This window comes from Petaurus breviceps, unplaced genomic scaffold (genome assembly GCF_028583685.1).
Source record: "Petaurus breviceps papuanus isolate PSGF00001 unplaced genomic scaffold, PetGlider_PUasm1.0 90535, whole genome shotgun sequence".
Lineage (NCBI taxonomy): Eukaryota > Metazoa > Chordata > Mammalia > Diprotodontia > Petauridae > Petaurus > Petaurus breviceps.
This window is the reverse complement of record NW_027187270.1, coordinates 2,294,061-2,317,876: the sequence shown is the minus strand read 5'-3', so window position 1 is coordinate 2,317,876 and position 23,816 is coordinate 2,294,061. Positions and strand designations below refer to the sequence as shown.

The following is a 23,816-nucleotide window of genomic DNA, read 5'->3' as shown; positions in this document are numbered from 1 at the left end:
GGGAGGTGAAATGGATAGGACAGCAATTATTGGCTGTTCAGTGGGAGAGAGGAAGAAGCCCAAGGTTCCAAGCACTGGAGAAGGGGTGAGGAATAGGACCACAGAGAAAGAGGAAAGGCAGAAGGGATGAGCAGGCTGGAGGCTTGGGACATCTTGAGGGCATCAAGGTTCAGATGTCCTGCAGGAAGTCAGAGATGCATGGCCAAAGCTCTGAGGCCCATCTGAGAACATAACCACTGGGAAACCTTGGTGGGCCTGTCCCTGTTGTTAGTGGGTTGAGTTCCCAGAATCCTCCCTTCACTTCCATCATCTGCACTTGTGTTTGCTAGACAAATATTCGCCTGGTTTGCTGCCTGCTTACAAACAGAGCTAGGTTCCTTGCCAAGATGCTAACAAGTGTTTAGCAGTCTTTAGACAAGATAATTATTAGGATAAGGTTAGAGACTGGACCTGAGATTTCACTGGGATAGGGAACTCTCAGGAGAGAGGAAATTCCCCTCCCAATGCAGTTAGTTCCTTTCTGTGTAATTTAGTGTTACAGAGTTGCCTAGAGCACTAAAATATTAAATGATTTGCCCAGGGTCGCACATACACACAAGAGCCAAGATAAACTTCCTGCCCAGGACAGGCAAGAAATAGGAGCTAGGCACATAATACAATAACCTCCTATTTTACAATGAAGCGATTTATTTCCAAGCTTCCAAACTCTGCTTAAACTAATTTGCAGGCCAGGTCGAGGGATTTATAACAGAGGCAGCAAGGCAGTACAATGGTTGGGGCCCTGGGACTAGAGGCAGGAAGAGCTGGGTTCAAATCTGACCTTAGACACTTAATAGCTGTGTGACTCTGGGCAAGTCACCTAACCTTTATGGGGGAGGGCTGGAATATGTGAATAATTACAGCACTTATCACTCAGGGATATCGGAAGAATGAAATGAGATATTTGTAAATCACTGAGCACAGTGCCTTCCTCTTTCCTTATTCCAGAGGCCATAGCGAGCCAGGAAAGATTTGTGAGTGAGGATGGGATCTCATGGTCAGATTGGTATCACCACACCTGGTCACCTCTTTGCTTAAGTGCTTACACCTTTAAAAGTGCTAACACTGCTTTAAAAAAAGTGTTAACATGAAGCCATAATTCATATTTCTCAGTCCCAGGAAGCATGTAAAAGGGGGTCTGGAGACATGACCACCTCAACACAGGAGCTCTGGAGCAAGACCTTGGAATGGTGGAAAGCAGGGCTCTCTGCTCTGCTCAGGACCTTGAGCAAGGTGCCCTCTACTCCTGTAAAACAAGGGGAACCTGTAGCCTCAAGGCCACAGGGGGATTGGTTCTGTAAAATGTGGACTCAGTCAAAAGGCCACACCAAGGACCTAGAAGGTCACATGTGGCCTGGAGGCCCCACATTCCCACCCCTGAGTTAGATCAAGGATTCCTAAGCTTTTGTGTGCCCCCTTTTCACCTCAGCCTTTCTAGCAGTCTGCTAAAGTCTAGGGACCCCTGCTCAAAATCCTGTTTTTAAATGAGGAAATTAAATACATGGAACTACTAAGGGAAACAATTATATTGAAGTTTAGTTATCAAAATATTTTTTTTTAAAACTCAAGTTGATAAAGCTCAGGTTAAGAACCCCTAACCTATAAGATTTCTCAGGTCCCTTCCAACTCTCAATCTCTGAACCTGCTTGATGGCATGTGCACACATACACATACCACACACATACATACCACACACACCACACACATCACACACATCCACACACATCACACATACCACACACACCACACACACCACACACCACACACACACCACACACACCAAACACAAGCCCCATCATGAGTGCAAGGAGGAATGCTGAATGTGCTCACGCTAAAGAGGTGAGCCTGGTGTGGGCCTAGGCCTCCTCAGCACCCAGTCCCGGCACCGAGGCTGGTCCCTCCCAGGCCCCCTGTTTCCCTGGGCTCTCCGAGCCGGGAGCAGCCCAACGATGGTTCAGTTTTCCCTGCAACGCCAAACAGTATTAGTGGGAGCAGGAGGGATGGAGCCCTTCCCTCGGGTTCAGAAAAAATTCCTGACTTAGTGTGGACGTATATATCATCTGGGTGGGAGAGCGGGAGGTGACTGTCCGACATCTCTGTGCATTAGCAGTGACTTTAACCCTTTAGCAAACGCCTCTGGGGGGAAAGGGGGTACCCTGGGGCTATTTAACTCCTTGATCGTCTCAGAAATGCAGAGACTTCCAAAAAACTACCGAGAAAAAGGAGGGACTTAGGACCCTGGGAAGAAGCCTGTAGCATCACTTTCTTCCTCTCCTGTGTGAGTGTGTGTGAGTGTGTGTGTGAGTGTGTGTGTGCGCTCTCGCGGAGTGTCTGTGTGTGTGTGTATGTTACCCTGCTCCTTTTCTGCCGAGGAGTAGGTTAAGAAATGCCCAACTTTGGTTCTTGTCTCTAGATAGATGCCAAAGAGGGACTGGCCAGGGCTCAGGAAGGAGGAGGGAGGACAGAGCTCAGGCAGAAACAAGCGCTGAGGGGCAGGCAGAAGGGAGGAGGGACACGCGCCTGGACCGGGGACTGCCTCAGCAACCGGTGGGGCTGCTGGGGGGAGCAGCTCCGTCTGCCCGCACCTGTGTGCGTCGGGACCGCAGGGAGCCAACTGCTGCTTGCCAGTGCCGGAGGGCAGACGGAGGGAGGAGCAGACACCCGGGCCTCGGGCTGGGGGGCTTGCCTGCCGCCAGGAACTTGGCCACTGGTGAGTGCTGCCATCCCGTGCCCCGCCCGACCCTGGCTCCGGCCCCAGCCGGGCTGGGGGGGTAGCGCCCAGGGAAGAAAGGGGCTGCGGAACGGGAGCCGCACGGGAGTCCTTGCCCAGATCGGAACCTCCCAGTGGCTATGCTCCCTTCCGAACTTGGAGTCGCCTTTTGGGGGCTGCTGCCCTTTGGGGAAAAGGCCACTTCCTTAGGCTTTCTGCCCCTTTCTCCCCTTAACTCAGTGGGCTCCCTCCCTATCTCCAACCTGATTCCCACTCCCCCCCCCCCCCAACCCAGCCGCAGCTCCCTTGGACGCTAGTGATTTCCATTGGGTGAAGGAGGCGGGGGGGAGGGAAGGAGGCGGGAAGGAGGAGGAGGAGGGAAGGGGAGGGGAGAGGAGGTGGGGGGAGAGTTGGGATCCTTTCAAAACCCCAACCTCACGCTCATCCTCTCTCTCTGTGGACACTCTGCCTCAGAGACAGGGTCTGCCTCTGGTCTCTAAGATGTCTGGCAAACTTCTCCTGATATACCTGGCCATCTACCCGGCCCTCCAAATCAGGTGAGAGGATCGACTTCCATATTCAGACCCCAGTAGCCCATCTCATCCCACCCCATCCTATCCCTTTCATCAAGGAGAAAAATTGGTAAAAGCCAATCACTCTCTCCTGTCACCACCCGCTCTCTACTCCTGTCTCCCCTATACTGACCCTATTTGTCTGTCCCGAGTCCTTCTCCATTTCTCATAGCACATTAGTCCTGGAAGAGACCTTAAAAATTATTCTGCTTCTTATTTTTTCCAGTGGAGAAACTGAGTCCAGCCTCTCAGTTGACACCTCCTTGCTTTGCTAATGAAGGGTCTGCCTGATGCCTTGGCGGTGTGTGGGGGGCGGTTAGGGTGGGTGGGGGGCGAAAACGTCCTCTCAAGTCGGGGAGAGCAATGACAGGGAAGCCCCGTGGAGCCTCAAGGGCCAGATCCAGCTGGCCCCAAATGGCCTGCCCCTCTTGGCCTCCCCAGCTTAAGGCAGGGGATTCGGATAAGAGGAGAGCTCGGGAAGCAGGGGAGAGTTGTCCTGGGGCCAAGATGGGGGAGTCCAGGGGTCCAGTCTCCCAGCTATCAAGAAGTCCGAAGCTGAGTTGGGGAGAGGATGAGAGAGGAGGAAGTGCGGTAATGTCACTGGGAGCCAGCTCCTTCTCTGTGGCCGCACTGCTTTTTTCCTGCCTGCGTGGCGGGGGGCCTCACCGCCCGCCGCCCAGCCCCGCGCCCCGCCGTGCCTGCCCCCATACCCACCAGCGCGCCTGTGCCCCAGGTTTGGCTCATCTCTCCCTCCCATCCCATCCTCATGGAGACTCTCCCAAGCCTCTGGCTGGGAGGGCGGGCGGGCGGGGAGGGGGCGGGCATGTACATCCTTTCTGCTTTCTCCAGCCGTGGTGCCTAGAATTCATTTCCACATTCTCCAAGTGGGTGCAGTGGCGGGGCTGCCTTCGGATCGTTAGTCTCCCCTCAGTTCTTCCCCTGTCCCTCCGAGTTTGCAGGGGGAGAACAGATCGACCCTGAAGACCCTTGCCTTGCTCCTTCCCTTTAAAAAGGGCCAGAGAGAGGCTTTGGGTGCGTGTGCCCAGCCAAACTCCTTACCAGATGAGACTTAGTCTTGTCTCCTATATGCCCACGTAGTTGTTCGAAGCCCTAGTCTCTCCGGCCGGGACCGCAAACTGCTTGGGTACACCGCCCCCCCCCCCATAATGGGTGAAGGACAGGTTGGGGGGGGGGGATGTGAGTCACCCGGGCTGGGCACGTCCTCTGGCTCACCTGCGTGTCTCTGAGGGAGAGTGGACCTGGGGCATATGCCTGCCCTGAACCCACCTGCCCTCCCACAGGGAGAGGCCTGGAGCTAGCTGGCCCTCAGGTTCAGCAGGGGGCGGTGAGACTTGACCAAGACGGCTACCACGGGACTTTTAGAGAGACCCCACCCGAAAGAGAGCCAAGGGTGCTCCCGCTCCGCCAGAGGTGCCTGGCTGGCCATCGGCCTGTTGCTCCCCAGCCTCTCTCCCTCCCCCCTCCCCCTGCTGTTCTTAGGGTGGGGCTGGCGGGTGCAGATGCCAGCTCTATTCTGAGGCCAGCTCTTTGCCTCTACGAGGCTTTGCTGCCGACAGCTCCTAGAGTCCAGAGCACACGGATTTTCAAGTTTTTTTTACTATTCCTAGCCCTGCTAGTGAGCTTAATGGCTGGATCGGGGAAAGAACATGTTGTCAGCAGATCATTACCCTCAGGGCTCCAGGGAAGTGGGATTTTACTGGCTGGAGCTAATTGGCAGAATAAGGCAACTTAATGCCCATCAAATCCCATTACCAATGCAGGCTGAGACTGGGACAGGGATGGGACTGGGATGGGGATGGGAAGGCTAGGGGCTCCTCTGGGTGTGACTGGTACACCAGGCTAGGTTGGGGCCCAGCATCCTGGGCCAGATGGGGCCCAGGAGGGCCCTCCAGAGGCTTGGCAGGTTGCTGTTCCAGGGCTGGGGCTGCCTGCTAAAAATCCTCTTCAGCTCTGGGCTTGCAACAACCCCCCCTCCCCTGCCCTTGTCCCTCCCTCTGCAGTGCCTTTGCTCAGATTGATTTTTCTCCTGTCTGGCCCTGGGCTAGGACTGTACACTCCTCCAAGGCCCTGCTCACCATCCCTTTAGACATCTCTAGAATGTCAGGCTTCAGACACCTGGAGAGACCCTTCAAGGTAGGGTGTGGAGAGTGGGGAGGACTTTACCTCCCTTATTGCCAGTGGCATCTCTCTGGTTTGACACTAGCACTGGTCCAGCCATCTCCTCGTCCCCCAATGCAGTAGACCTAGCAATGGCAAAGGGCTCCAAAGCTTTGGAGAAGGCTGTCCTGCTGCCCAAGATGCCATACAGAACCCTGGCCCTGGGCACCCACCTGCTCCTGTACTCACCCTCTTCTCAGGAGGGTGATGATCACACTTGGTCTCCTTTCTGCTGGGGTATCTCAGTGGGTCCCTACATAGAGACTTACCCTTCTGGGCCAGTGATCTGAGCTGGAAGGCTTCCTCTTGGCCATCCCTTGAATTCTGGCTATCTGGTGAGGGACTGAGACCCTATTCTCTCACAGAACACTAGTACCACTAGTGGACATTCCCTCCAAGGTGGTGAAGAAGAGGCCCAGGGACAGGGCAAAGTCTGCTTTGAGGTTGGGTTCTGCACATCCCAGGTATCCTCACATCTGATATCCAAACACCCTTGGCCAATTTAGTTCCCATCTTCACCCTGCCAGGAAGGAGGAAACAGGTACTTGAAGCTCCATTCAGTTTTCCATAACTGAAATAGGTTGGGTTTGCAAAGTGGTTACCCCAGCAGCCGCTAATTTCCTCATGCCAGTCTAGGCCTGCAGTTCTGCTATCTGCCACCAAATGGGGTAGACCTCCACCAGTGACTGATATCTCCAAGATAATGTACACGAGCTGGTTAATTACTGCTTTTTACTAATAAAAGAATAGGATGATGGAGAGAACAGATCCCTCCAAGATATGAGTGACACCTACTTCCAAAGAGTCATAATTTATCAGTGAGGGCACCCTTCTAGCAATGTAGAACAAAAGCCTTGCAATGCCTTGGGAGATCATCCTTGTGAGTAGTTCTGACCCCAACCCTTCATCCCCTGGTAACTGATCTGCTGCTGCTGAGCCCCCATCACATTTCACCAGGCTGGTCTGCCAGCCACAACAAGCATGGTGTGTGGCCAAACCAATAGCTGTACCCTTCCCAGCTGGGTAAGCTTTTCCAGGTCTTCCTTGTGGTGGATTAGCCTTCCTTTACCCAGGCTTACTTCCAAGTCATGATGAGGTATTGGAAAAGACCTTTAGTATCATAAAGGTGAAGATTTCAAATAAAAAATTGAAAATTTAAGAATCGACAGTTCTTTCTATATGAGGTTCTCCACAGTAGCTATTCCAATTCTCTTCATCTTTCATCGAGCCCCTAGGCTCCCTCTTTCTCAACAAGGGGCCTCTTTTCCTTCTTTACTGATAGACTAGAGCAGTGGTCTCTCAAATAGGGCTATCCCATCAGGGGTTGCAGTAATGACCTCAAGGGGAATATAGGTAACCAATCATGGGATGGGAAGATGGGTCACAAGCCCACCCTCCTATGAAAGCCAACCACATCTACCCTGATCCATTAATACTTCTCCCCTCTTCCCCCCCTCCTTTTGCTATGAAAATTACAACCCTCTCCCCTTCTGAGCTGCACATTGGCCCCTCAGTATAGCTGGAGTCAAATCTTTACCAGGTGTCCACTATACCAGCTGTGCAGGTACCATGAGAAAATCATTCTCCCAGCATCCCCAGCTCCTCTTCCCAGATTACTTTGCCTCTGTTCCACTGCACAGGCTCCCTGCTCACCTCTGCCACAGGCTGGTGACAGGACTCTCTTCAAATACCATTTCCTGTGGGAAGTTAGCCCTGGTTTCCCTTATATGCTAAATTCCCCCTTGAGGGCAGGGAATAGCATGTCACCAGTTCCTTGTACATAGTAGGCATCTATTAAATGCTTATGGGATTCTTATCAATTACCAATAAACTAAATTTTGTTTTATTTTGACTCTCCCTAGAGGCCTCAGAAGGTCATATTCATCTGGGGCTGCTGCCTAAATATTTGCCTTTGCCTTGTTCTTTTATCTCCAAACTCCCTTTCCGAGTTTGCAAAACCTTTATCTAGCCTCCTAGTCTTGTCAGAGGGAGGCTTCTGGAGGCTTTCTTCCTTGGAAAGAACAAGTGAGTCCCTAAGGTGTCTGCTTCTTTAGAAGCTGGAGTAGTCAGTCATGCCAAAGCCTGGTAGTCTTGGCCCCGGCTGTGGCGCAGTGGAAAGTGTGAGAGAACGTCACGGTTCAAACTGTAGAAGGCAGTCAGGAGAAGGAAGGTACTGTGTGTCCAGAATCACCTTCTGGTCATTTGTCTTTTCCTTTTGCCAAGTAGGCTTAGTTCTTGCTACTATAGCAACAATTACCAGTGAGCGCCCTAACTTTGGAAGCCACTTGCTAGCGTAAAAGCCATTTTGCATACAATCACTAGAAGATACCTCTGGGGCTAAAGAAAGGCAGATCGTTACCGGGAAGGGGATTTGGGAGATCTTAGGGAAGGACCCTTTTCTCACCCTGTGTTTCTGGACCCTAGTACTGACAGTGCGGAGGAGTATGACTATGATTATCTTGGTGTCAACAAGACCTGGGTCCTGACTCCCAGGGCACAAGAGACCGATGCCACCCAGATCTTGAATACTCTTCTGAAGGACTATGACAGCAAGCTGAGGCCTGACATTGGAAGTAAGTACCAGAGAAGAACCTGTTCTTTTTCCTTAGACCAGAGTGGGGGGAGAGAGAAACTTCCCAAATGGTTGTAAGATTGGCTAAGAACAGCCCAAGAGAGTGAAAGGGAGAACAGGGCCTGAGTGCTGGCAGGCAAAAAGTCACCAATCAGTAGACTGGGCCCTAAGGCAGATCTTCCAGACCAAAAGGGCACCTTCAAGTCCAAGCCGAGCACCACCTTCTATGAGAAGCCCATCATGATTTCCACTCCCACCCCACCTGCTGCCCCCAGCTGCCTGTGCCTTCCCTTCCCAAATCCACCCCCCCCATTCATCTGGGGTATGTTGTATAGTCACTTTTCAGAGTACAAACTGGCTTTCCTAGAAGAATGCAAGTGATTTGGGAGCAGAGATGTTGCTTTGTATTTTTGTGTCCACAGTGTCTTACACATAGAATGTGCTTACATTCAAGTAAGTATGTTTTCCAACTTGAATATTTGAGGGACCCATATGGTGACTGAAGTACACATAAGCAGTCATCCTTCCCCACCATCTCCCTTTCTGACTGTGACACTGCTGGCATTTTACCTTCTCTTGTCTTGCTCCCCTTGCAGTCAAGCCCACCAATATCGATGTTGATATCTATGTGAACAGCATTGGGCCGGTTTCTGTCATCCAGATGGTGAGTAGCAAAGGCACCAGCTGGGGACTCCCTGGCCTGGTGAACCCCTGTTTGTAGAGCTCCCAAGCTTGGGAACAAGTTTGGGGGTTGCTTTGGTCTGCTCTTTGTATCTAAAACCATACTAGAAGTTTCCTGTGGTGTGTGTGTGTGTGTGTGTGTGATTTTAACTGGCTTCCACCACCTAATAATACCACAAAAAGCAAAGCTACTGATTGTTAGTAGCCACCCTATACATAAATTTGAGGGTCTTTCTCAAGGGTAAGTGCTGGTAAATGTTTAACAAACAGCTGTCCCAAATCCCCCAAAAATGTACTCTAAAAGATGCCATTATGTTTATTCTGAATTATTAACATTTTCTCCACTATTTTCTTAGTCTAAAAACCAACAAAACAATAAATCAAGCCCTGATTTGTATCACTTGTCAATTCTAAGGTGTAAATATTCATCCTGAAAATTTAACAGTTGGCTCTGGGGAGCTTGTGGGGGCCGGTTCCAGCACACCCCTACTCCACTGGCATTGCCCACCTCAAAAACCAGAGCAAAAACTATTTTAGACCCTGCACTTAATTCAATTCAATTGGGCACCTAATTATGCCAAGTATTGGGTTAAGTACCCGAGATACAAAGAGGAGAACAGATGTGGCTCCCAAAGAGTCTTCTTCTGAAATCAACCTGGAAATGGTACCACTGTTCACATGGAGAAATTCTCTTGGTTTCTTTGGATTTTCATGTTTCTTATTTTTTATTTTTATTGTTATTTTGTATTTTTGTATCACCTTCATTTCTGAATATATTCCTCCCCCTCTCCTACCCAGTGATACATCCCTTGTAACAAAGCACAACAAAGAAAGTGAGGAAAAGATCAGTTCAGTAAAACTAATCAACACAGTAGCAACACCCAAAAGCAAATGAAATATTATATACCCATGATCTTCTACCTCTGCAAAGAAAGGAGGGAGGGAGGTACATATTCTCCTTTCTAATCTACGGTCAAGCATGGTCATTGTAATTACAAAACATTCATTTTGTTGGTTGTTTTTTAGTTTACATTGTTATAGTCACTGTGTATATGGTTTTCCTGGTTCTCCTTACTTCACTCTGCATAACTTCTTATTGTCTTCCCAAGCTTCTCTGAATTTTTCATATTCATTGTTTCTTGTGACACAATAATATTCCATTACATTCATGCACCACAACTGGTTTAGCCATTCCTATCCAATGGGCATTGTGTTGTTTCCAGTTTTTTGCTACCATAAAAAGAGCTGACATGAATATTTTGGTATATAGAGGATCTTTGTTTTTGCCTTTGACCTCCTTAGGGTATATACCAAGCAGTGGAATCTCTGGGTCAAAGGGTATGAACATTCTAGTCATTTTCTAGGATGGTTGGGCCAATTTGCAGCTCTACCAATAGTGTATTAGTGTGCTTATTTTTCATAGTCCCTCTAAGATTAGTCTCTTCTTTTGCCATCTTTGCCCATTTACTTGACGTTAGGTGAAACCTCTGAGTTGTTTTGATTTGCATTTTTCTTATAATTAGTAATTTGGAGCCATCTTTCATGTGATTCTTAAGAGTTGACAATTATTTTGAGAAATATTTGTTCATATCCTTTGACCACTTTTGTATTGGGGAATGGTTTTTGGTATATGTGTATTTATGCATTTGATTTTATATGTATATAATTGTATATAAACTAATATGCATATATAATTATATATTTGTTGAGTGGTTTTATGTCCTGGCTACCAAACCCTTACCAGAAAAGATTTGTTCCCCAATCAACAACTTTCCTTCTTGTACTAGCTGCCTTGATTTTATTTGTTTCATAACAGTGTGATGTCAAATCATTGAAATTGTCTATTTTATCTTGGACACAACTTCTATCCTTTGTTTGGTTAAAAACTCTTTCTCTAGCCATGGCTTTGACATGTACTGGGTCTTACTCTCTTCTATTTTTTTTAATGATGTCAAGTCAACAAGCATTTAAGAAGCACTTATTTTGTTCCAGGCACTGTACTAAGCACTGGGCATACAAAGAAAGGCAATTAATATTTTGGTTTTACATCCATTTTGAGCTTATTGTGGTATAATTTGAGCTCATTATGGTAAGATGCTGGTCCAAACCTACTTTCTCCCAAATTGCTTTCCAGTTTTCCCAGCAGGTTTTGTTAAATAGAGAGTTTTTTCCAAGTAATTTATGTTTTTTTTGGGGGGGGATGTTGAACAGTGAGTTATTGAATGTGATTGTTTCTGGTTCTTCTTTATGTAGTCCATTCCATTGATCTGCTTTTCTACTTTTAACCATAACCAAATAAGTTTGATAATTACTGATTTATAGTATAATTTCAGGTCCCCCTTTATTCCTACTTTTTTGCCATTATTTCCTGTGAGATTCTAGACCTTTTGTTCCTCCAAATTAATTTTGCTATTTTTTTTTGGTCTAGCTTCATAAAATATCCCCCCCCCACTGTAGTTTGATTGGTAGGAGATCAAACCCCTAAGTCAATTTATTACACTGGCACAGCCCAACCATGAACAATCATTATACTTCCAATTATTCAAGTCATTATTTAAAACATATTGTCTAATTATATTTATCTCAAATGTATCTTGGTGGATTGACTTTTTGGTAGATTGATATTTATGCATTTTGTAATTATTTTGAATGGGACTTCCCTTTTTATTATCCTTTCTTATATTTTAAGAATATATACTTACTCCTTGTTCTGGAAGTCTTACAAAGTCCTTTGACCAAAAGCAAAGTCATTCTGACCTGACTAGTCAGGAGGCTGTTAGTAAGGGAGAAAAAGAAGGGCCTTGGTAAAAGAGATCATGGAACATATGATTGAAGGTAGATTTAGAGCTACAAAGGCCCTTAGAAGTCATCTAGTAAAAGACACTTATTTGACGAGCAAAGTAAATGAGATCCAGAGAGGTTAAAAGATTTGTCCAGTGTCACCCAGATAGTAAATGGGAAATTCAGAATCTGAACCCAGGTTTCTCTCTTTCCAGTATACCATACCAGAGGCCAAGGCCAGTCAGACTTTGGGGTTATTGATTATGCCCAAGGAATTTGTTCTAGGAATTCCTTGAGATTAATAATTCCTCTTCCCACTCTGCTAGGTGGTTCAGTGGATAGAGTGTCAAGCCTAGAGTCAGGAAGACTTGAGTTCAAATCCACTCTCTAGCTGTGTGATTCAAGGCAAGTCACTTAATTTGTTTGCCTCAGTTTTCTCATTTGTAAAATGGGGATCATAATAGCACCTGCCTCCCAGGGTTGTTCTAAGGATCAAAATGAGATTAATAATTGTGAAAGCAATTAGTATAGTGCCTGGCACATGGTAAATGTTAGCTATCATTATTACTATTGGAAGTACCCTTAGAGATCATCAGTCCAAGCCTCTCACTTTAAGCAGAACAAAACAGAAACAAAGAGAAGGGAAAGGACTTGATTTAAGGTATTAGGAGTAGACCCAGGAGCTAAAACCCAAATCTCCTGGCTCTCAGGACTAGGTACCCTGAGATTCTGGTTCAGCTAGGGTGGGGGTATAGGCAGGGGGGAGAAGTGAATGTTAAGGAGAGAAGGAACCATGCAAGGATGGAATAAGGAGCAGGGCAGGAACATGGCATTCTGTAGGTCCTTCCATTGCCATTTTTCCATAACATGATGCCATGTACTAATAATTTTACATGGCCTAGGGCTCATGATTCAGTGTCAGATCTGGTAGAGACCTTAGAGACTGAATCCAGCCTCCTTCATTTTACATGAGCTGTTGTCTAGCTACATTTCTTCTGTCCTGCATTTGTGAAGTTGATGTTTTGAACCTGTGTAGAATTTTACATTTGTCCCTATTATATTTCCTCTTCTTCAATTAAGGGAAGAGGCTTGCCTGCAATCACACAGTGGGATCATGGCCAAGCCAGTAGAGCCAAGGCCTGCTGACTCAGAGTTCAGGGCTCTTTTCAGTTCCACCTCAGACCTGTCTGCCCCATACAGGTATGGTGACTGGTGTGCTCGGTGTAAGTCAAAGGGAAGGTAGTGCCTTCTGAGTTTCTAGGAGGATATTTTCTAATTCTCTACTTAAGAGGCCCATTTAACTCCTCTGATGTCTTAAGACTTTTGTGATGTGTAAAACAGAGCTCCATTGTGCAGTGGAAAGAATGTGAGATATGGACCCAGAGGACCTGAGTTTGAATCTTGCCCCTGTTAGTTATTAGCTGAGTGCCTTTAGTGTAAATCACAGAATCTTTCTGGACCTCAGTTTCCTCATTTGTTAAATGAGGAGGTTGGACTAGATCTCTTAAAAGGTCTAATCTATCTTTAAACCAATGATCCTGTCAATCAATTAATAAACATTTATTAAGCACCTGGGGATACAAAAAGAGGCAAAAGACAGTTCTTACCCTCAAAGAGCTTACTATCTAATGGGGGAGACAATATACAAACAAATATGTACAAAGAAATCTATCCTATGACCCCTGCCACCAACCATTCTGTATGCTGCCATGTTCTCTAGACCCCCCAGGGAAGGAATAAGTAGTTCTAGATTTAATGCTTCTTTCTTCATCCTCTCTTAAGCTGAGATTCTGGCCCAACTTGGGGGATAGGGGTGGGGGGAAGCAAATATTTAGGAGAGAGGGACCTGGGTTAAGCCAGGGCTACACAAGGCTAGGGTAAGGAGCAGGGTAGGAACTTGGTATTCTATAGGCCCTCCCATTGCTATGCCCCTATCCAATCTGTTCGTGCCAGTGCAGGGAGGGTCCAATGAATATTATGGCTTTGTAGGGGAAAATATGTGGTAATAAGGCAGCCTTGGTGTGAAGAGAAGGGGGCAGGGAATGGGCGAGGTTATCCCCTGCTTTGCATTGCTTTGCATTTGCATTGCATATAAGAAAATGAGGGGTTTTTATTAAAAAAATACCAACTCCCCAAGAGCTGTCCTCTTGCATTCCTCTAGCTACCTGAACTGCAGAGTCCCATGGAACTCCCCTAGACTCATGCCTATATTTGCCATTCTCTAGAGCTAGTTCTAGTTCTGGCTCTAGGACTATCCATTTCTGCTCCCTTTGACTTGACTGATGCCAATTGTAGTGTGAGCAGGGGGAAGGAATAAGCATTTGTATAGCACCTACTGTGTGCCAGGCACTTTGTTCAGTGCATTCAATAAATTTTATCTCACCTGATCTCAATATTCCATGAGTTATGTGCTACTATTATTATCCCCATTTTACAGATGAGCAAACGGGTTAAGTGACTTGCCCAGGGTCATAATCTAGTAAGTGTCTGGGGACAGATTTGAACTTGGGTCTTCCTGACTCTAGGCCCGGAATTTTATTCACTCTGTTTCCTAAGTGCCTCTTGGGCAGCTAGGTGATGTGGGGAGCAGGCAACATGGGGCTATGGGACTGTACCTTCTCTAAATCTTGGGGGACACATAAGCTGTATTCTTGTGTGTGTGGATGTGGGGGGATGAGCCTTAAGAAACACTAAGAAGTGAGAAGGGGAATAACTAACAGGCCTTTCTTCCTGCTCTATCAGGCTACTCCTGAATCATGTCTGGGGTCACCATGGTGCCTAGCATAGGGTGGTTAGTAAATATTTGTTGGATGGCTAGGTGGATGGAGGAATTATTAAAATGGATGTTTTATGAACACGAAAAAGGAAAAGTGGTAAATACACAAAGCCAGCATGGCAGCTTCATCAAGAGGAGGTCCTGTCAGACTAACCTCATTTCCTTTTTTGATAAAGTGACTAGATTGGGATCAGGAGAATGGCACAGCTGTAATATACCTCAATTTCAGCATGGCATTTGACAAAGTCTCCTGTGATATCCTTGTAGACAAGAGGGAGAGAACATATGATGATATAGAATTTAAAGCTGGGGGACCTTAATGAACATCTGGTCAAACTACTACTGTGTTTTACAGATGAGACCCAGAGGTGAAATGATTTGCTAAAGGTTATATAGGTATTAAGTAACAGAGTAAGAATTCAAGCTGAGGTCCTCTGATGCCAAATAAAAGCTTTTGCTGCTATAGTGTAAGATATAGACTGTAATGACAGTGTTTGCAGAATTTGATGGAGAGCTGGAACCCAAGAACAGTGACTAGTCTTAAACTGGAGGTGGATCTTTCTGTGGCCCTGTTCTGCTAACCATTTTTCGTCAATGACTTGGATGCCAGGCTAATCACATTCCCGGCTTATGGGAAGCTGAGAGGAATTGTTAATGCATTGAACAGAAGGGCTGGTACCCAAATAGATCTTGACTGCCTAGAATGATGGCCCAAGTCTAATAAGATGAAATTTGATGGGCATAAATGTAAAGTCCCATATGGGCTCAAAGCATTAATTCCGTAAGTAGAAGATGGAAGAGATGTGAATAAATAATAATTTATATTGAGAAGCAGAATGGTACAGTGGGAAAGAATGTTGGATATGGCTTTAGAAGACCTGAGTTCAAATCATGGCTTTGCCATTTACCACCTTTGGGACCTTGGACAATTTTCTTCATGTCTCTGGACTTAGTTACCTTATCTATAAAATGAGAGGGTTTAAGCCAGATCACCTCTATGGTCCCTTCCAACACTAAGTCCGGGATCCTACTAAGGTGCCCCCTTGCCACCCTCCCCCAATCACATATGTCCAGAAACAGGCCTGCCTCAAGCTTCCATGCACTTGCTGAATTAGCATGTTCCATGGGGGGTGGGATGGGGATAGCTATTTTATAATAATAATCACAGCTAACATTTATATAGCTCCTACTATGTGCCACACACTATATTAAACACTTTGCAATTATTATTTCATCAGATACTCTCACCAACGCTGTGAGGTAGGTTCTGCTGTTACTGATCCATATAAAAAAGAGCAGATGTTTTGCAGATGGTGAGCATGCCATGGCAGCCCAAAGCCAAATACAGACTTGGGATGTAGCAATAGATGCAGTGTCCAGAATGAGGATGGTCATAATCCCCCTGTCCCCTACCCTGAGCTGACCACATCTGGAGAATTATGTCTAGTTCTGGAGGCCATGATTTAGGAAAGAAATGGACAAGTTGGAGCATGTCCAGATGAGGACACCAGAATTACTTGGGCTGAAAACCATATCACAAGATGATCAGTTGAAAGAATTGGGGGTATTTGGCCTGGAAAAGAAGAGACTGAGGGGGCAGGGTGGCAGCAGGGGGACATGTTTGCTGTCTTCCAGGATTCTAAGGGCTATTGTCATGTGATGTTGGCAGCGTAGGCAGAACTAGAATTGGATAGATGCTGCAGGGGAGGCAGGCTTCAGCTCCATAAAAGGAAGAAAGTCCTTGATGGAGCTCTATGAAAGCTGAATGAGCTGCACTGGAAGGTAGTGGGTTCCCCATCACTGGAGGTCTTCAAGCAAAGGAGAGCAGACAGTCTCCTGAGGTTTTGTGGTGAGGACTGTTTTGCAGATATGGATTGGTCTACATCAGAGGTGCCAAACTCACAGCCTGGGGCTGTATTCTGCCTACTAGGCCTGCAGAATTCCTGTGACTGGAGACCAGATTAAAATGTAATTGTGAAATGTTTAGCCAAATAAATCAAAATGCAATACAACACGAATAATGCTCATTTATGGTTTTCTAAGTCACAATGCAGCCCTCAGGGATCTGTTTCTATTTGACTAGGACCTCACAGTTCTAGATGACCTTAGAGGTCTCTCTGGCATTCTCCAGTTCTGTAACTGAATGAATGACCATTTCATTCTCCATGCTCCTTGGGGATTAGGACATGCTGGGTCCTCCAATATGGATCCACTGCTAATATCTCCCACCTGGAGAGAGTCTTCAAGCCTGGATTAGTACAGAGGTAGAGCAGGGGAGAAATTATCTATAGATTCCTGCCTCTGGCATTTTGATATCATTGGCAAATATTGGATGACATCATAGACATGTAGAACTAGAAGGTTACTTAGACATGATCTGGACTAACTCTTTCCTTTTATAAATGAGTGACTTTAGGCCCGAAGAGGGGAAGGGGACTTATATTCAAGATCTCACTACTGGTTAGTTGGCTAGCTGCCATTGAAGCCCAGCTATCCTGACCCCATCCATAACAGGAGTGAAAGTGTGAGGATGCGCACAGTGCTGGGGGCTGGGAAGTGGTTAAGTGAGGCGCTGGCCCTGGCTGGAAGGGTGCTGGAGAGGGAGTGGCCCTTCAGTTATGGCCACCCTGCTGCCTCTATCCCTCCAGACTTGGAAGAGCCCTGCCAGCTTCCCAGCAAGGCACACTGGTTGGCATGAACACCACACAATCATAGGCTTTCAGATATAGGAGTTAGGGCTGGAGAGCCATATAGACAGCTCTCCGCTGGACCTCCAGGTGATAAATCATGCCAAGATGGGAAACTCATTTGGCTCCCTTTAAAAAATGAAAAGAAGATGTGATTTAAAGTCTCCTTCTTAGGAGCTAGGAACTGGATGCCTATCATCCATCATCCAAATTGAACTATATTAGTTAAGAGCTGTTTGAAGGAAGACAAGCTGCGAACGCGGATTGTTACACAATACCAGAACAATTGTCACCTAAGTGGCTCCTTTTTTTCATGCTTGCCCTGTTAATTGTGTTTTGTCCTTGGGGTTGTTTTCCGGAGTAAGGCAGACCTCCTCCAGATAAACCTCCAAAGTTGAGATTCCTCTCCAGAAACCCATCTCTTGCCGGATCCATGGAGTCAAGTCAGTGGAGCTGAGGGAGCAGAAAAACAGTCATTTCTGCCAGTGGCCCTAATGGGCTTGCCAGCTTCTCTCATTTTGAGGCTTCCCTAGGTTTCAGGTAGAAGCAGGGAGAGCCCAGACCTCTGAGCCTTTATATTGTGGCTGCAAAGCTGAGCATGTCAACAAGAGGAAGAACAAGAGAGCTAGGGGAGATTTCTGTGGAGTGTGCAATGAGCCAGGGGGTTCACTGTGTGTCTGCATTCCTGTTGCTCTGTGTGCTGTGCTGTGCTGTAAGCTGACTGAGGTCTTGGGCACCAGATTCACCAAAGGACTGGGCAATCAGACAGGACTGGGTTATAAGGTTCATCCTTGGTAGCACCTTCTGAGCCCTTCCCTTGTGTTAAAGGTCTTAGGAGCCAGACAGCCCAAGTTGATGATATCCCCCTTCCTTAGGCTAATTTCCATCTAGTGAGAAGTAACCTAAAAACCACCTCAGCCCACCTCACCTGCAGGAACTTCTTTCTCAAGGCCATGTCCAATTGGCTTTAGGGGGATACGCAGATACTCTGCTCTTTTTAGCCCTGTTCACCCCACTAGTTTGATCATAAAATGCTGTTTTGGGATAGACACCTCTTCTCAATATTTTAAGGGATAGCAAATGCTAGGAATACATAAGAATGGTTCCTTTTCCCCCCAGAAAGCCTTAAGGTTCAAAGAGACTTTCAGTGGTCATCTAGGGCTATCCTCTTGCCTCCAGGCAGGAATGATCCTTAACTACCCACTTCCACCCCCACCTCCTGCCCCAGAAAAAAAGGAAGACAGTGACACCATGGGAAAGAAAACTGGAAAAGGCATCAGAAAATCTAACTCTGACACTTTTTATCCATGGAAATGTAGTCAAGTCCATTTATTTCTCCGAGACTCATTTCCTCATCTATGAAATGACAATTGTACTAACTACTTCACAGGGTTTTGGGGAGAAAATATACCTTGTAGTTTCTGATGTGGAGTCAGGAAGACCGGAATTCAAATTTGCCCTTAGACACTTCCTAGCTGTGACTCTGGGCAAGTCATTTAATCCTATCTGCCTCAATTCCTTCATCTGTGAAATGGGGATAATAGCACCTATTTTCCATGGTTGTTGTGAAGATCAGATGAGAGAATGTAATGTGCTTTGCAAACCTTAAAAAGTGCTATAGAAATGCTAGATATCATCTTCATCATGGCTATTTCATTGCAGAGTACCATAAGAATACGAGTTAGAATGAGCTCTTCTCTTTATAATTCTTATATGTCTCCCAGAGAGGGAGATTCTGTCTTCTCTATCCAGTCTCTTGGGACTGGGGGGGGTAAGTATTTTGCTCTCCTATGGGTGTTTTTCTGAAGTCTCTAAGATGCTCCAAAGTGACTACTCATCCTGTAGGTCATTGGGTCCCAGAGGCAGGATCCCCTTGGGTCCTTCTGCTCCAGAAAGGCAGTGAGGCTGTAGAATCCCCAGGCAAAGCAGCCTGAGGGAGGAATCTTTCCAGACGGTCTCATGTTCAGATGACTTGCACTAGATTTCAATGGAGATGCCTCTGATATGGGTGAATCATGTTTAATCAAGGGCTTGGGTGCCATTTTAAATGAGGTACCTGCACCTGGGACCTACATCCCAGTGAATCAGCAAGGTGATGCTAGAAAAGGAAACTTTGAAATATGCAGACTTTTGTGCCGTCAGGCACAGTTAGAAACTGCCTTGGCACAGAGCTTAGACAGGAAGCTGTTACCCCAATGAAGGAGGCAGAAGACTTGAGCTGTGAGGACAGGAAGACAGCAGCTACTGCCAGTAGCTGTAACGAGAGGCACCAGTATCTTCTTTTTTCAGGCTGCTTAAAGGTTACATAGCAAATTAGCTCAAGCCTTTGGGTTGGGGTATCATAGACATACTATGGCTTCAAGCTGATTGGATTGCTTTTGAGGAAGTGAAGATAAGACCAACCATCAGAGCTCTCCAGGGCAAAGTAGAATGCACCAAAGGGCCAGGCCTTAGAATTCTGCCTCTATTCTCAGATTTGTCTATGCTGGGGGTTGTAGGACCATGAAAGGAATCCAGTGGCAGCAGGCTCAAGGGGCTGGTTCTCTCTCATCACTATGCATGCCTACCACTGAGAAAATTCTTGAGGGGCATTTTGTTGGGCCTTTGTCCCTCCAGTGCTTAGTACCTGGGTGCTTAATAAATGATTGTTTACTTGAATTCACTTTACTTTCCTTTTTTAAAATAATATTTTCTTTTTTCCAATTACATGTAAAGAGAATTTCAACATTCTTCTTTTTTAAGAAAATTTTGAGTTCCAAATTTTCTCTCTCCTTCCCAGACCTTACCCCTCCCTGAGACTTTATTTGATATAGTTTATATGTGTGAATTCACTTTTCTAGAGCAGTCTTCCCATCAATTTCAAATCCATCTAATGGTACTAACATGTAGCTTTCACTTCTCCATATTTTCTACAAGATAACACAATGTGTTTTATCAAATATTTTGACATCAGGGACCTTTAATCAGAAGGAGCTAAAACATATCATTTTGAGAAATGCTATCTTATTTCCCTGGATTGGAATAGGTACCATCAAGTAAAGGGAGTGAGGTTGTGAACCCCTGTAAATGCCTACAGAATTGGGAAATAAATAGAAAGTTATAGAGGGCCAGAGGGAACAAAAATCTAGCCAGGAGACAACCCCAAAGCTCTATTTTTGAGGGCCCAGGAAAGCAGGATCTGAGGTTACTTTTGAAAAGCCCAAATTTGTCCTTTTTTCCCTTTTCGCCAAGACATCTCATCTATTTATGGATCCTAAGGAAGGGATGTCACCAGGGCCCTATCCTACCTGGGTGATTTTGGCCACAAGTTATTGGCATGTAGGATTTGCCAGGGCTCTCTGGCAGATGACAGGAGTGTGGTGCATTAGAAAGAGTACTGAATTTGGAGTCAGGAAAACATAGGCTCAAATCCTGACCTTCCACTTCCTACCTGTGGGACCCTGAACAAGTGGTTTCAACTCTCTGGGCCTCAGTTTCCTCATCTGTAAAATTTGAGAAGTAGATTATCTTTAAGATCCCATCCAGTTCTTAATCTACACCTCATGTTTTGTAAGCCTTTAACCAGGTACTGAGTTGCCCAGTTGATTTTAGTGTTGACCCCTTAGAGCCAGAAACTTAATCACTGGTTGTCCAGTCCACAAGAAACAATCCTCCCCTACACAGCTATACCAGTTTGGGTTTTAGTGATCTGTTTTAAACAGCAACATGTCAGTATGTCTGAAACAATTGGTATTTCGTTAGCAAGCAATTATCATCCTAGGAATTGCTGACAGTCCTGGCATGTCCAGTCGCGATAAGAAGTCTATAATGCTGCATCTAGCTGCAGTAATTATTGTAGGGTGTACTCATTAAGCCAGTTCTTTAAAACAGAATTCCCAGGATTTCAGCTGCTTCCAAATAGATGTGCATTCAGGGTCCCCTTGTCAAACCCATGGGGGAAAAAATCGATCCATTCATTATCAGTTGATGTGTAATTAACTTACAATTGTTATCTTGTTAAATAGAAATTAAATCCTTGTTTGAAACACTTTATAATTTAGAATCTAAACACAGCATGAATGTAGAAAATGCCCTGCTGGCTGACTTAACAGTTCAAGTAACTAGGGAAAATGGTTTTTGGTTTCTAAGTTAAAACTGACAGCAGTAGTCCAGTCCCTGCAGGAGCACTAAGGAGTCCCTTGATCCTGCAGGGAGAGCTCCTATACGAAGGAGGGGCAGAGAGGCCAGTGGGCTCCTTTTGTCTGTTTTTACTAGCTATTACAATCCTAGAGTTCTACCTATGAGCACTGGGGAAGGCTTTATACAGCTCCATCCCTCTCCTCAATCTTTCTGTCCCTGCCCACATCAATTTGTCTGCTTAATTCACCACTGAATTATCTCTGAGTGAGAGGCAGTCAAGTTTCCTCCCCTTTCAGGACTCTTTTGGTCACATAGGGAGTGGATGTTAGCATGGTGCTTTTGTTGTGTTCAGATTAGCTCTGGGATTTTGCAGAAGACAATGTGATTTGGCTTTTAAAAGGGATGTAGGTACACATGTGGGTGGGTTGACATTTGCATCAAAATATAATATTTGCATTATATATTATATATCTAACTCCTTAGACTTCATAATACAAATTCACATTTAAATAGTTCTCTAAGATCTGCAAAGTTCTTTTCTCACAGTAACTCTATAGCAAACTAAGGCTCAGAGAGGCTAATAATAATAGATGGTAGTTATATAGAATCTTAAAAAATTTTATTGTTTCTTTACTATGATATAAATTTCCAAACAGATCCCTTTCTTCTCCCTTACCTAGAAGTCCTTCCCTTATAAGAAAGATTTTTTAAAAGTTCGGAAAACCCTATTGATAAGTCCATAGCATCTGACACCATATGTAACATTTGAAATGCATTACCCACCCCTAACCCTTCATCTGTCCTCAAGGCCAAGATGAAGCATTCAGTGTCATTTTAATGTTCTTTCAATTTACATTGTCAATGTATTGTATATTGTTTTCTTGGTTCTATTTTATTTTGCATTAGTTATGATAAGTCTTCCTATGTTTCTCTGAATCATTTCTTTTGGTACCACAATTTGTTTAGTCATTCTCCAATCTGTGGGCATTTACTGCATTTCCCATTATTTGCTCACACACACAGTTGCTATGATTAATATGGTGTAAATACAACCATTCTTTCTCTTTTTGACCTCCTTGGGATATATTTCTAGCATTGGGATATCTGGGTAAAAGGCTATGGACATTTTAGTCATTTCCTTAACACAATTTGAAATTGTTTTCCAGAATGGTTAGACCATCAATATAATTTTTGCCTTTCTTTCTACAACCCTTCTAACAGTTGCCCTTCCTCTCTTTTGTCATATTTGTTGATTTGCTGGGTGTGCAATAAAACATCAATGTTGTTTTGATTTGTATTACCCCTATTAGTGATTTGGAATAATTTTTCACATAGCTGTCAACAGTTTGCATGTCTTTTACTAACTGTTTATTCATATCCTTTGATCATTTATCCATTGAAGGAGTGGCTCTTGGGCTTATAAATTTATGTTAATTCCTTAATTATCTATTTATCAGACCTTTATCAGAGATCTTTGTTGCAAAAATCTTCCTTAATCAAAAGCTGCATTGATTTTGTTTGTGTAAAAGTGTTACACTGTCCAGTAATAGAAATTGTCTAGTTCATTTTTTATCATCTCCTAGATTTTTTGTTTGTTTGGGAATACTCTCCCTAGTCGTAGTTATGAAAGAAAGGCACCTCCATCTATTTGCCTTACTGTCTGAAAAATTTTGTGGATATAATAACATTAATATAAATATTGTGTATATTTGGGAGAATATGGTATATAATACATAGGGTATGTGATGCAGACCAGAATCTATTTTTTGCCAGACTGCTTTCTAATTTTCCCAACTGTTCATGTCAAATAGGGAATCCTTACCCAAGAGGTTGATGTTCTTAGGGTTGTAGAACCCGGGGTTCCATACAATTTGATTGTTTCTGATATTTGCTTATCTAGTCTGATCCACTCAAAGCAACTCCATGGTGTTGCAAAGCACTTTGTGAACTTTAGCTATGGAAATATTATTGGTATTATTAGCATTATGTATGTTACTATTATTTGGCCAAGACCAAAGAGTTTTCAGCATTACCACTTTATAATTTTTAGAGTTTGTGGCGTAGAAGTACTAGTCCTCCTTCATTCCTACTCTTTTTTTTTTCATTATTTCCTTTGAAATTCTAGACTTTGTCTAGCTTTGTCAAGCTTGACAAATGTAGAACTTCTTAAAAAGCTTTCAATTCACTCATAATTCATTCTTTTTTTTTTAAGCAATCGGGGTTAAGTAACTTGCTCAAGGTTACACGGCCAGTTGTTTCTGGGTGTGGTGCTGAGTATCTGAGCCCGGATTTGATCCAGGTCATCCCGACACTGGAGCCGGTGCTCTTACTCACTGTGCTACCTGGCCGCCCCTCATAATTCATTCTTAACCCCATGAAATAGGTGTTATTATTGTTATCCCCATTTTACAAAGGAGGAAGTTGGGTCTCATAAAGGGTAAGGGACTTCCCCAGGCTTACACTGTAGTCAGTTAGTGCCTGAGGCCAGATCTGAATTCAGATCTTGCTTATTACAAGCTCAGCCCTCCATCTACTACAGCAAAAGGTCATGGATTAGTAAATCTGAGGGTCTGGGCTAGAACTCAGATCTTCTCCACTCTTAGACTCCAGAGACCTAATGGGAGACCTTGGTTCTCAGGAAACTTTTCTAACCCTGAAACTCCCAAGGAAACCTGGGTTCTAGTCCAGTCTCTGTCACCAT

At 45.0% G+C, this 23,816-nt stretch overlaps 1 protein-coding gene across 1 annotated transcript in view; it reads left to right on the top strand.

Annotated features, from left to right (window-relative positions):
* Positions 1 to 3,172: 3,172 nt before the first annotated feature.
* Positions 3,173 to 23,816, top strand: part of LOC138142143 (gamma-aminobutyric acid receptor subunit gamma-4-like) — a 59,138-nt gene continuing 38,494 nt past the window's right edge. The window contains exons 1-3 of the mRNA XM_069063123.1: positions 3,173 to 3,306; positions 7,924 to 8,072; positions 8,668 to 8,735. Coding sequence (XP_068919224.1) covers positions 3,251 to 3,306; positions 7,924 to 8,072; positions 8,668 to 8,735 — 273 coding nt within the window. The 5' untranslated portion in view covers positions 3,173 to 3,250. The remainder of the gene's footprint in view (positions 3,307 to 7,923; positions 8,073 to 8,667; positions 8,736 to 23,816) is intronic.